Source organism: Stegostoma tigrinum, chromosome 10 (assembly GCF_030684315.1).
Source record: "Stegostoma tigrinum isolate sSteTig4 chromosome 10, sSteTig4.hap1, whole genome shotgun sequence".
Lineage (NCBI taxonomy): Eukaryota > Metazoa > Chordata > Chondrichthyes > Orectolobiformes > Stegostomatidae > Stegostoma > Stegostoma tigrinum.
The window spans coordinates 95,953,574-95,967,409 of record NC_081363.1 but is presented as its reverse complement, the minus strand read 5'-3'; the positions used below and the strand labels follow the sequence as shown (position 1 = coordinate 95,967,409).

The 13,836-nt window shown below is 43.4% G+C and overlaps 1 protein-coding gene across 1 annotated transcript in view; it reads left to right on the top strand.

Annotated features, from left to right (window-relative positions):
• The first annotated feature begins 495 nt into the window (after positions 1-495).
• LOC125450572 (uncharacterized) overlaps positions 496-13,836 on the top strand; it is a 30,024-nt gene continuing 16,683 nt past the window's right edge. Inside the window, exons 1-2 of the mRNA XM_059649477.1 lie at positions 496-624; positions 6,333-6,482. Of these exons, the coding sequence (XP_059505460.1) occupies positions 496-624; positions 6,333-6,482 (279 nt within the window). The remainder of the gene's footprint in view (positions 625-6,332; positions 6,483-13,836) is intronic.

The following is a 13,836-nucleotide window of genomic DNA, read 5'->3' as shown; positions in this document are numbered from 1 at the left end:
GCCTAATGGCAGGATTCTCAGCAGCGTGGAGAAACGGAGGGATCTTGGGGTCCACGTCCATGGATCGGTCAATGTGGCTACCGAAGTTGGTAAGGTTGTAGAGGTGGTATATGGTGTGCCAGCTTTCATTGGCAGGGGAATTGAGTTTAAGAACCGTGACGTTCTGCTGCAAGCCTATAAAACTCTGGTGAGACCACACTTGGAATATGGTGTTCAGTTCTGGTCACCTCATCAGAGGAAAGGTGTTGAAGCTTTAGAGAGGGCGCAGAGGAGATGTACCAGGATTTTGCCAGGACTGGATGGCAGGTCTATGAGGAAAGGGTCATGCAGCTTGGGCTTTTTTCATTAGAGCGAAGAAGGATGAGAGGTGACCGATCGAGATGTGCAAGGTGATGAGAGTCAAGAGATAGACTAGATACTTTCTCCCAAGGCAGAAATGACTATCAGACTATGAGCGGGCATAATTTTAAGGTGATGGGGGAAGGTACAAGGGAGATGTCAAGTATATTCATCAGAGTGTTGAGTGCATACAAAGTGCTGCCAGCAATGGCCGTGGAGTCAGATTCTTTCGAGACTTTGAACCAACTCTTGGACAGGCACATGGTGGATTGTAAAATGTGTAGGGTATGCAGGGTAGATTGATCTTAGTAGGATAACAGGTCGGCACAACATTGTTAACGTATGTCCCATTTTTGCCCTTCGGATTTCCTTCATAAAGTGTATTCCTACACTCCCATACTCCTCAAGAGATGCATTGATCCAGCTGCGTCCCCTCCTTGACCAGAGTGCCTCTATCACCAGTCATCTAGTATTTCCTATTTCTGTCAGCATTGTCTGTCACACTAACCAGAACATGCTGGCTCTGACCTCTCTCTTTATCTCGCTTTCAAAAGCTTCCAACTTGTCAGATGCCCCTTAACCTGCAAATAGCCTCCCAAATCATCTTTTGAAAATTCCTGTCAAATACCACCAAAATTGGTCTAACCCCTGTTTATAACTTTAGCTTGTGGACCAGACCAAACATTTTCCGTAGCTATTTTCAAACTGATAAAATTGTGGTCACTTGTCAAATTGTTGTCCTGATAACACCTCGGTCCCTTGCCCGACCTTGTTTCACGTGTGGAGGTCAGGTTTTGTCCCTTCTCTACTCAGGCCATCTATGTATTGTTTGAGAGACTTTTCTTGAACGTACTTAACAAATTCCTCCCATCAAAGCGCTTCACACTACGACAGTGCCAGTCCAGGTTTGGAAAAAATGATAATCCCCTACCATTACTCCCTTATTTTTCTCACAGTTATCTAAGATCTCTCAAACTATTTGCTCCTCAATTTCTCACCAAGTGCTGGGGGCCCGTAGGACAATTGCATCAAAGCGATCGCCCGTTCTAATTTTTCCGTTCCGCTAATATAGCTTCACTGGGAAAACCCCAAGAATATTCTCTGTAAACACTGTTGTCATGTTTTCCCGATTCAAAAATACCTCTCCCCTCCTATCTTGCTGCCTCTTCTATCCTCCCTGTAGCGTCTGTCCCCTGCAGCATTGAGCTTCAAGTTCTTTCTTTCCCAGAATTGTGTTTCTGTAATACCTTTGATATCCCAGTCCCATGTCCCCATCCATGCCCTGAGTTTATCTGCCTTACCTGTTCGGTCCATTGCATTGATATAAATGCAGTTAAATTCATCAATTTCCCCTCATACCCTGCCCTGCTTTTGCCTACCTTGTCGGTTTTAAATTGCTGTCTTGAACTTCTGTGCCAGCATCTCTTTTGCTCACTGCTGTTTAGGGTCCCACAGCCCTGTTAGACTGGTTTAAATCCTTTCAGTGTCTCAAACAATTCGCCTTGCCAGGGCATGTGCATCCTCACCCCCACTTCAGGTGCTTTCACATTTCCCCCCCCGTCAATCTGTGCCAACACCTTCAGGGTTCTCTGGACTTTTGTACCGAAGTCCTTTTGTTATTCAGTATTCTGCGTGTACCTACTGCCCGTTGTGTATGTCCTTCACTTACCATACCTCCCACAGTGTATTACCTCACACTTCTTAGAAATAAAGTCCACCTGCCATTATTGTGCTCAGTTTATCAGCAGATCAATATCACCCTGTAGTCAGAGACCATTCACCTCACTATGGGCAACACCCCCAACTTTTGTCTGAACATGTTCTAGATCCACAGTGTCCTAACTGAAATCCACAGCTGCAGTATGTTTCTCCTTTGTGAGCACAGATGAGAAGTGTTCATTTAAGACCTCACCTACTTCCTGTGGCTCTGTCACAATTTGCCCTTTTGGTTTCTCACAGACTCCACTCTCCTTGGTAATTCTCTTACTCGAACTATACGTATAAAATACCTTGTGGCTTTTTCCTTAACAAAACCTGCCAAAGATATTTCGTGGCCATTGAAGAGCAAACAATTTTAAGGACCTCGTTTTGCAAACTCTATATAATTTTGAAGGGCTTCATCCTTTTTCATTGTGCTATATTTTCTTTATCAAACTTATGATATCGCTGTCTTTATCATTCACGCTCCATGGAACACAGTGGCCCTGGATTCTCATTGTATCGCTTTATAATAGTCTCACTTTCCAAAATAGAATCAACTACAAGCAGTTCCTCCCCCAATCTGGATGTGCCAGCTCCTGCCTCATGAGAGTGACAATGCCGAGTGATAGAAGTGATGTAATGATAGGTGGCTTTCCTCAAATTTAGATACTTACCTTGCACACAATCCTTGTTGCTATCCATCATGACATTCAAACTCCAATTTTTTTGATAATAAATCTGAGGTCGGAGGAAACTTTTTTTTTTCACTTTTCAGATGCATTTTAACAGGTTCCCATTGAACAAGCTAATAAACAAATTTGGACCACATGGGCTTGGAGGTGATGTGCTGGCACGGGTTGAGAATTGTTCAATGGATGGAAAAGGACATGCTAATAAATTGTTGATTTGTGAGTTTGCAGGCTGTACCTTGTGAATGTGAGGAAAGATTCATGTTTGGGATCCAGATATTCACAATCTCTCTCTATGAATGAGGTGTACAGATAGAAACTAATGTTTCTCTGTTTGTTGATGGCATAACCATGGATGGGATTGTGAGCTGCACAGAGAATGCAAAGAGGATGAAGGGGGACATGAATGGTCTCTGAGTTTCTAATTGCCTGGAGAAGGTGGTGGTGGTTCTGAGCAATGTTAACTTTGCTTTCTCTGCATACATGTTGAGCTTTTCCAGCAACTTCTGTTCTTATTTGTGGGCTGCCTTGCTTGACCCACTGCAATCCTTTGGGCGCTGTGACAGCCATAGGGCTGTTACGAAGGAGCGTGTCTTGGATGGGACCTTGGTAATGCTGCTGGTGTCATGAATCTGCTGTTGTTTTCCTTCCAGGTTGTTTGTGGTCTTGTGAAATGCTGCTGATGATGATCCTTGTAGATTATTGTCCCTGCTGCCGTGGTGTGTTCAGAGTGAAGTGAGTAAATATCATTCCAAACAGGAGGCTGCTTTGTGCTGGATGGTGTCAAGCTTACTGAGTATTGTTGGAGCTGCATTCATCCAGGCAGCGGGAGAATATTCCTTGACATTGCTGACCTGTGCACTGTCGATGGGCCGCGTGTATTCTGTGGGATGTCGTTGTTAAAATTCCTTTTAATTGCAATATATCAGTTCTCTGTTTGGTAAGATTTATTTTATCCTGTGAATGATGAATGGCCCGTTCTGTATACGGAACTGTGCTTAATTTTCTTGTGGATTGTGAGTGCCCGCGTTTCTGCATGTTTAGTTGTGATAGTTTTCATTCTGTGGACTGCCAGCAGTTGTTGTTGTGTTGAGTGATTTTTTTTTCAAAGTATTTGGAGAGCAAACAGGCATTTTCCTGAGTGGAAGAAGTGTGTTTTTTTTTTCAAGTCCTGTAGACTGTGATTGTTCGCTCTTGTGTGTGTGCAGACTGCATAGGGTCACTCCTGTGTGGGGAGTTGTTTCCAACCTGTGGGTTGCTGTTGGTCAGTCCTTGTTGTAAACTAATTTTGTGTGTATCCATGTGAAATAACTGCAGCGAGGCCGGTATGCCATCACCATGCCACCCTCTATTTACTCCTGCTCAGGACATTGCCTATGGCCAGCCAGCTCTGTCATTCCCCAGAACTCAGGAGATTATAAAAGCACTGCTATCTTTGGTTTTTTTTCTTTTTTGTCTTCTTTTTTCTTTTTTTTCCTCTTCTTCTTTGTTTTCCCCAACACTGCAGCCGTATCTGATATCTGCAAATTGTGTTTGGCAAATTGTGGCTCGGGTTTGGATTTAAGGCCTAGATTTTGAATGGTTACGTGGATCAATTAAGCTGGTTCTCAACTGGTGGCCTGAGAATGGTCAATATTGTCTGGGAAGCTTTTATTTATCTTACAGACTGTGAGAAGGTAGTTTTGTGTATGGCGTTGCTTAATATAACGTATTGTAAAAGGTCAGTTCTGTGTGGAGAGCTTGTTTTTATTCTGTGGACTCTGGTCATTTCTGTCTGAAAGCTGCAATTGACCTTGTGGACTGTAGTCAGTTGTGTCTGCTGAGCTGTTTTTTAATTTCTCTGTGGGGAACTGAGTTTATTCTTTGGGTTTTTTTAATGGTTAAACATGTCTGCACATGTGTACATCTGTGTGTCTCTTTCATTTCTGAAGAACGCAATTCTCTACAGAGACACTGCCAACCTACGTACTTTGTGCACCAATTTCTGTTCTGTTTCTGATCTTGAGATTTTGCAGTTCGTTCTTTAATTTTAGAGCTTTAATTTTGCCTGTTAGGGCATAGGGCATAAAACAGTACTGAACCAGACCAGGTCCTTCAGCCCACCATGTCTGCGATGACTATGATGCTATTCTAAACAAATGCAATCTGACTGCACATGATCCATATTCCTCTCTTCCCTGCCCATTGATGTATCTGTCCAAATTCCTCTTAAACATTGCTCTCATCTCTGCTTTGACAAATACCCTGGCAGTACGTTCCAGACATTTACTAACCTCTGTGTAAAATCTGTCATGTCTGCTTTAAGCTTTGCCCTCTTGGCCTACACTTATGACCGTTGCATTTGACATTCTCACCTGAGGGAAGAGACTCCGATTATTCAGTCTATCCGTGCTTCTCAGTTTTATGCACTTCAACAAATTGCCCGCTCAGCCACTAACGCTTGAGCAGAAATAATCTAAGTCTGTCCATCCTGTCCTTATAGCTAATACACTGTCACCCATGCAAAATCTCATTAACCTCTTCTTCTCTCCTCTTCTGAAAGCCTCCCCATCCTTCCACTACAGCATATAAGTAATTCTGTGTGGGCTGCTGGTGCAAATGTTGTGAATTACAAATTGTCAGTGATCTGTGGGGTGCTTTTATGTATCTTGTGGACTTCAAACGGTCAGTTATTTATGGTTTAATTTTCGTCAAATGAGTTGTAAATAGTCAATCTTGTGTGGAGAGCAGGTTTTTTTCTCCTGTGGAGATTTGAGGAGTAAGATCACACACAACTGACATCAATGCGGAGATGATCTTTATTGTGATCATTCATGTGTGTGTGGCCTTGGTGTGCTCTGTGGTTCTTCAGCTCTGCGTGTGTGTTGGCACCTCTTCCTTAAACAACAAAACTCTCCTTTATTACAATGGCTTCATCCAATCCCTACAGCATTCCTTCTGTCTGTAAATGACAGAAACCCAAACATCTTCCTGTTCTGACATCTCCTCACAATATCAAACCTGTTTAATCACCTCGTGCCCTGTTGGTCTCTGTTACACCTCATACCCCTTTGACATTTTGCATTTTTGAAACCTGTTTTGGATTAAACAACATGCTCTGTAGTTCTAATGGTCTCCATGTTCTGTCACACTCCATATCTCTTCATCCAACTCCATTACGGGATCGGCCGCAGTCTCATGATAATATCACTGGGCTGTTAATCCAGAGACATAGGTAAAGTTATGGAGACCTGGGTTCGAATCCCACCGTGGCATATTGTGGAATTAGAATTCAATATAAATAAACAGGAATGGGAGATCCATTGTTGATCATCTGGTTTTTAAAAGAAGTAAAACAAAAATAAGTTCTACTCAATCAAGAATGCCCATTAGGGAATGGCATCTGAGCAGGCCTGGCCGACATTTGACTCCAGACCCAGAACAAAATGGCCGACAATTACCTGCCATTTAGCAATTGCCCAATGCAATCAGTAATTGGCACTGAATACTGGCCAATCCAGTGATAGTGAAGTCCCACAAATGAAGAAATTAAAAGGGTACTTTCCCCTCCACACCCTCTCCAAACAGTGCAGCAATTCGTACTGACTTTGTGATGTCATTCAGGCCCTTGCCATCTCTGCAACGCTCCCACTACCTTCAACGCTCCTTGTTCCTGTCATCTCATTGAACCCCAACAATGATTTCCCCTTCCTACCACATTTCCCCTGCGAGGAGACCCCTTGCAATCTGTTTATCACCGACTTCGATACTTTGGTAGTCCGCTGTCATTTTTTTTGAAACTCGTTCTTTCTCTTCAGAATTTTTGCTTTTTTTGTTATCTTCTAAGCCTTTATTAATTGTATCTGATCATTTACTCCCTGAATGACACGCACATAGGAATTTCTTGCTGACGTTTTGTCTGTTTCAATGGAATAATCCTTTTTTTATTATTTTGCACTGTTCCTTCAAATGTTTTTCACTGTTCATTTGCGGCCATACATTTCAGTGTCTTTACACTTTTAACTTCGCCAGTTCCCCCCTCACACTCATGTAATTGGCCTTGTTTCTGTTTATGATTGTTTGTAATTTGTGTGATCACTTCAAAACTTCATAATTCCTTTGAATTCCACTTTTTCATAATTTCCCTGAGGATCTCTGTGTGACATTACTCATTCACTCAGCTTCATTACACAACTGTCAGTCGAGAGTAGTTATGTCCCTAGCCTATTGCACAACATGTTATTCAAAGAAATACTGACACAAATAATCTCCAAGCTCCTCTTCAAATGATACACTTTTTCTTATTGCATATACTTTGTCCATGCCAAAAAGGGACATTATAAGGTACGTTTTACCAAAGTTCCCCAACACATACTGGCTCATAAAAGTACAGTTTTAGTGATACTGTGTTGCTTGTCTTCACCAACATCACTGTGTTGCTCTAATGCTTCGCTTTTGCTTTGGTCTGGACATCTCCTTTCACCTGAAGCCAGTCCCAGCATTCTCTGTCAGGTTTATGGACAGGCCTGTAAACTATCAACTTGATCGACCAGGACAATGGTTCCAGTCATTATTTATTCACTCATGAGATGTGTGTGTCTCTGCCTGGCCAGCATTTATTACCCAGCCTTAACTGCTTTGAACTGAATGAAATGGCACAGCAAGCCAGAAGGTAGTTGAGAGTCCACCACATTCTTGTGGGCCTGATGTCACATGTGGACCTGACCAAGTGAGAATGGCAAACTTCTTTCCCTAATTACTGAGCCAAACTCCTTCACTACTGTCGTGGGAGGCCTACTTTAAGCATCTTTGCACTATGCCTTCCAAAGACAGCAGAGAAAGTTCACACTTAACATTGCAGGCCTGTGCTGCCTTTTTGGGGATCAACAAAACAGAAGTGAAAGCAAATCTCCCACAAGAGGGCGGTAATGCTGCCTTTGATCTTTCTGCTCTGTGTTCCCCCTCCATGACTGTGTCTCTGTGGACAAATATGGATTCTTGTGGACCAGAATCTTCAACCGTTCCAACTCCTCTAACTGCTCCTATTTCTGTAACCACTTGCCCTTTCTACAATCCCTCCATATATTTGAAACATACTCCAATCCTGACTACCATCCCTATCTCTGCACGTTGCTTCAATCTCTGCAACATGTCTCGACTTAGTGGTCTCTTTCTCCAGTAATTGAAGTCATAGAGTTGTGCAGCGCAGAAGGAGACTGTGGCCCAACTCATCCATAAGGCCCACGTCCCTGAACTGAACAAGTCCCATTTGCGTGACTTTGTCCCAACTTCTTTCAAAACTTTCCTGTCTGTGTACCTGCCCCATTATCCTTTCAATGTTGTTGCTTTCTCTGGAAGATTGTTTGATATATGCACCATTCTCTGTGTGGCAAATGTTACCTCTCATGTCTCCTTTAAACCTTTCCCCTCCCACCTCAAACCTATACCCTCTAGTTTAGGACTCCCCTCCACTGGGGGAGATGTTGGCTATTGAACTTGTTGATACTCCTCAGGCATTAATTAACTTGTAACAGGCCGCCACCCCCCCCCCCCCCCCCCCCCCCCCCCCCCACTCCAAGCCTCATGTGCTTGAGTGAAATATCTCCGCTCGGGGTCCAACAAATTCATCCCTGGTTCCTCCAAAGTCACCAGATACACTTGATCAAGCTTTTTAAAACATCCAACATCACTGTTCTGTCATGTAAACTCTTTTCAAGATATTGCTGTTTATTTCTCTGAATTTACTGGCCTTTTCCCACAGTGAGTACTGCTATGAAATTTTGTTCAGTATCTCACCCATCTCCTGTGGATACCCATATCGTTGGCCTCTTTGATCTGTATGAATCCCTATTTTCTTCCCTTTTGCTCTTTTGCCACTAATATCCTTGTTGAATCTCTTTGGATTCTCCTTAACCTTATTGGCCAAAGTTATCTCATGCCCCATTTTTTGCTCTCCTGATTTCCTTCATAAAGTTTATTCCTACACTCCCATCCTCTTCAAGGAATTCATTTGATCCAGCAGTGTCCCATTTTTTTTTTCTTGACCAGAGCCTCTATCACCAGTCATCCACAGTTTGCTACTTCTGTCAGCACCGTCCATCACACTAACAAGAACATGCCAGCTCTGACCTCTCGCTTTTAAAAGTTTCCAACTTGCCACATGCCCCTTTACCTGCACATAGCTTCCCCAGTCAACTTTTGAAATTTCCCGTGAAATACCATCAAAATATTTCTGCCTAAGTTTATAACTTTATTTTGTGGACTAGGCCAGTCTTTTTCCATGGCCGTTTTCAAACGAATGAAATTGTGGTCACGTTGCTGAAGTGCTGCCCCAATGACACCTCAGTCCCTTGCCCGACCTTGTTTCCTATGTGGAGGTCAGGTTTTGCCCCTTCTTCAGTCAGGCTGTCTACGAATTGTTTGAGAGTTCTTTTTTTAAACACTTAAGCGCTTTGATGGGACCAATTTGTTAACACTATGACAGAACAGGTCTAAGTTTGGAAAATTATAATCCCCTACAATTGCACTCCTATTATTCATACAGATAACGAAGATCTCACAACATATTTGCTCTGCTAAGTTTGGTTAGCACTGTAGCCTCACGGCGCCAGGGATCAGTTTTCATACCGTGCTCAGGCGACTGTCTGTGTGGAGTTTGCATTTTCTCCCTGTGTCTGCGTGGGTTTCCTCCGGGTGCTCCGATTTCCTCCCACAGTCCAAAGATGTGTAGGCTCAGTTGCTTGCCCATGCTATGCTTCCTGGAGTAGTCAGGCGTGTTTGGGTTATAGGGCGATGGGTTTGGGTGGGAAGCTGCAAGCGTCGGTGTGGACTTGTTGGACCAAAGGGTGTTTCCACAGTGTAGTGACCCCAGGACCTCCCAACATATTTGCTCCTAAATTTCTCACTGACTGTTGAGGGCCAGTCGTACCATTGTATCAAAGCCATCACCCGTTCTGGTTTCTCAGTTCCGCTATCATCATTTCACTGGGTGAACCCCAGGAATATTCACCATAAACACTGCCATCATGTTTTACCAAGTCAAAAATACTTCTCCCCTCCTATCCTTCCTCCCCATCTATCCTTCCTGGAGCATTGAGCTGCTCATCCTTTCTTTCCCTCAGCTTCTGTAATACCTTTGATATCCCAGGCCCATGTCCCCATCCGTGCACTGAGTTTATCTGCCTTACTTATCAGGCCCATTGTATTGAAATAAGTACGGTTTAATTAATCAGTTGTACTTCATTTCTTGTCTGCCTTGCCTATTTACATTGCTGTCTTGAACTTCCGTGTCAGCATCTTTCCTGACTCACTACTGTTTGGGGCCCCACACCCCTGCTAGGCTGGATAAATCTTTTTGGGTAACTTTCTCAATTCACCTTGCCCTTCCCCCAGTTCGGGTATGTTCACCACCCTGTCTGTCTGTGCTGACACCATCAGTGATCTATGGTCTTGTGTACCAAGGCCCCTTTGTTTTGCACTATTCCGTCTGTACCTGCTGTTCATTATGTATGTCCATACCTCCCACAGTGTATTACTTCACACTTTCTGGAAATAAATTCCATCTGGCATTACTCAGCTCAGTTTATCAGCTGATCAATATCAGACACTAGTCTGATCCCATCCACCTCTCTATGGACAGCAACCCCCACCAACGATCATGTCATCTGCACACCTACTGATGATACCTCCTGCTTTCACAACCAAGTCATTAATGTACAGAATAAACAACAACGGACCCTGCACAGATCCCTGTGGTTGGCTGAGGGTCAAAAGCTTCCAATCACAAAATTACTTTCCGCCAATTTTGGGTCTGGTTTGCCAACTTGCCTCGAAATCCCATGGGTTCTTATCTTTTGGACCAACCTCCCGTGTGGGACATTGTCGAAGGCCTCGCTGAGGGTCATTGTAAACCATATCATCTGCATTGCTGTCGTCAATATTTTTAGATACAATTTCAAAAAACTCGACTGAATGCATCAGACAGGAGCTCTCTTTACTACATCCATGCTGACTACCCCAATCAATTTATTACTTTGCAAGTGTTGATTTGTCCTTTCCCTCAGAATTTTTTCCAATAATTTTGCTCCTATTGATGTCAGGCTATCTCTTCTGCCATTACCTGGCCAATCTTTGCTCCCCATCTTGAACAAAGGAACCACATTAGCTATCCTCCAGACATTCAGCACTACACCTGTGGCCACCAAACTGTTAAATATATCTGCCAGGCCTTCACAATCTCCTTCCTTGCCTCTTGGAGCAGCTTGGGATATATTTTATCGGGTACTGGTAATTTATCCTCCAGTGTGCCTGCAAAAGCATTTAATTCCTGATCCTTATTGATCTTAACATGTTGGAGACCCTCACCATTCTGTGACACAATGATGCCACCCTAAGGCCGCAGGAAAAGTACCTTGTACTTCACTTGGGGACCCTACAGTACAATGGTCTCAGTAAGGACTTTGTAAGCTTCAAAATCTCCCCACCCCGATCTCATCCCAAAACCAGCCAAGCTCGACCAAGTCTCTTTTACATGTTCATATTTTCTCCCACCTATCTGCTCCTTTATCCAACTTCTATTGTCGCCTCCCGCCCCCCCCCCCCCCCCCCCCCAACCTTTCTATTTGAGTCTCCCTTAGGTCCCCCATTTCTGAAGAAAGTTCCAGACCCAAAACATCAGCTTTCCTGCTCGTCTGCTGCCTGGCCTGCTGAATTCATCCATCTCTACACCTTGTTATCTGAGTTCTGGATTCTGATTGTATCACTTTACAATAGCCCCACTTCCTGAATATAGACTGCACAGCAAGTAGTTCATCCCTTAGTCTTTCTGAGCCACTTCCTGTCTGGATATGGTGATAATGCCTACTGGTAGAGGATATCTAATGATAAGTGGCATTCCTCAAATTTTGACACTTAGCTTCCTTACTAAATTATTGCTTTCCACAATGACATTGAAAGGTGGAGTTATTAGATCTATCCCCAAAATAAAAATGATGGCAGGAGGAAAGTTGATTTGACTTTTCAGCTGCATTTTAACAGGTTCCCACTGAAGCAGCAAATAAGCAAATTTGGATCACATGGACTTGGAGGTGATGTGCTGGAATGTGTTGAGAATTGTTTCACAGACAGAAAAGTGCATGCTTATGAATTGTTGATTTGTGAGTTTGCAGGCTGCACCTTGTGAGTTCGGGGAAGGATTCATGCTTGGGCTCCAGTTATTCTTAATTTCTGTCCATGAATGAGATTTACAGGCCACACTTCATGTTTCCGTGTTTGTTGATGGCATAACCATGGATGGGATTGTGAGCTGCACAGAGAATGCAAAGAGGATGAAGGGGGACGTGAATGGTCTCTGAGTTTCTAATTGCCTGGAGAAGGTGGTGGTGGTTCTGAGCAATGTTAACTTTGCTTTCTCTGCATAAATGTTGAGCTTTTCCAGCAACTTCTGTTCTTATTTGTGGGCTGCCTTGCTTGACCCACTGCAATCCTTTGGGTGCAGTGACAGCCATAGGGCTGTTTGGAAGGAGTGTCTTGGATTGGACCTTGGTAATGCTACAGGTGTCATGATTCTGCTGCTGTTTTCCATCCAGGTTGTTTGTGGTCTTGTGAAATACTGCTGCTTATAATCCTTGTCGATTGTAGACACTGCTGTCATGGTGTGTTTTGAGTGAAGTGAGTAAATATCATTCCAAACATGAGGCTCCTTTGTGCTCAATAGTGTCAAGCTTATTGAATATTGTTGGAGCTGCATTCATCCAGGCAAGTGGAGAGTATTTCTTGACATTGCTGGCATGTGTACTGTCGATGGGCAGCATGCATTCTGTGGGATGCTGTTTTTAAAACTCACTTTCATTTCAAAATGCCGCTTGTGTGTTTGGGAAGATTTCTTTTATCCATTGAATGATGAATGGCCAGTGGGGTATTTGTAACTGTCCTTTATTTTCTTGTGGATTGCAAGTGGCCAGGTCTCAGCATGTTCAGTCGTGATTGTTTTCATTCTGTGAACTGTCAACAGTTGTTCATTTGTCGAATGATTTTTCAACAAAAGAATGTTGAGAGAGCAAACAGTCAGTTCCTTGAGTGGAACAAGTTTTTTTTTATGTTCTGCGGACTGTGATTGCCCACTATTGTGTGCAGACTACATATGGGCATTCCTGTGTGGGGAGTTGTTTCCAACCTGTGAGCTGCTGCTTGTCAGTCCTGTGTCGCAAACTGCTTTTTTTGTATATACATTGTAAAATAACTGCACCAAGGCCGCTGTCCCGTCACTAGCTCACCCTTTATTTACTCCTGCAAAGTACACTGCCTATGGCCAGCCAGCTCTGAGTCATTTCCCTGAACTGAGGAGATGGAAAATCCACTATCATCTTTCTCCTTTCTTCTTTACTTAGCTTCTTTTCTTTTTTCTACTTATTTGTCTGTTTTCACCTAACCTTGCACTGCTGGGGAGTGGGCTTACTCCAACAATTTGTATTTGGTAAATTGTGTCTCTGGTTTGAATTTCACTCCTGGATTTTTAATGGTGAAGTGGATCACTTGAGCTGGTTCTCAACCTGTGATCTGCGCATGGCTAATACTGTGTGGGAAGCTTCTATTTGTCTTGTGATCTGTGAGCAGGTAGTTTTGTGTGTGGAGATGATTAATGCTACAGATTGTGAATGGTCATTTCTGTTTGGAGAGGTTGTTTTTATTCTTGTGGACTGTGGTCATTTCTGTCTGAAGGCTGCACTTGACCTTGTGGACTCTGGTCAGTTGTGTGTGCAGAGCTGGTTCTATTTTCTCTGTGGGGAACTGAGTTTATTCTTTGGTTTTTAAATGGTTCAGCATGTCTGCGTGCGTGTGTGCAACTGTGCGTCTCTTTAGTTTCTGAAGGACTCAGTTCTCTGTGCCGATGCTGCCAGACCTATTTAGTTTCTCCTCCAAGTTCTGTTTGTTTCAGATCTTCAGATTTTGCATCCTTTGTTTAATTTTAGAGCTTTCATTTCATTTGTTGGGGCATAAGACATAGAACAGTACAGTACAGGAACAGGCCCTTCGTCCCACCATGTCAGCGATGACCATGGTGCTATTCTGAACTAATGCCACCTGGCTGCTCATGATCCATATCCCTCTGTACCCTGCCTGTTCATGT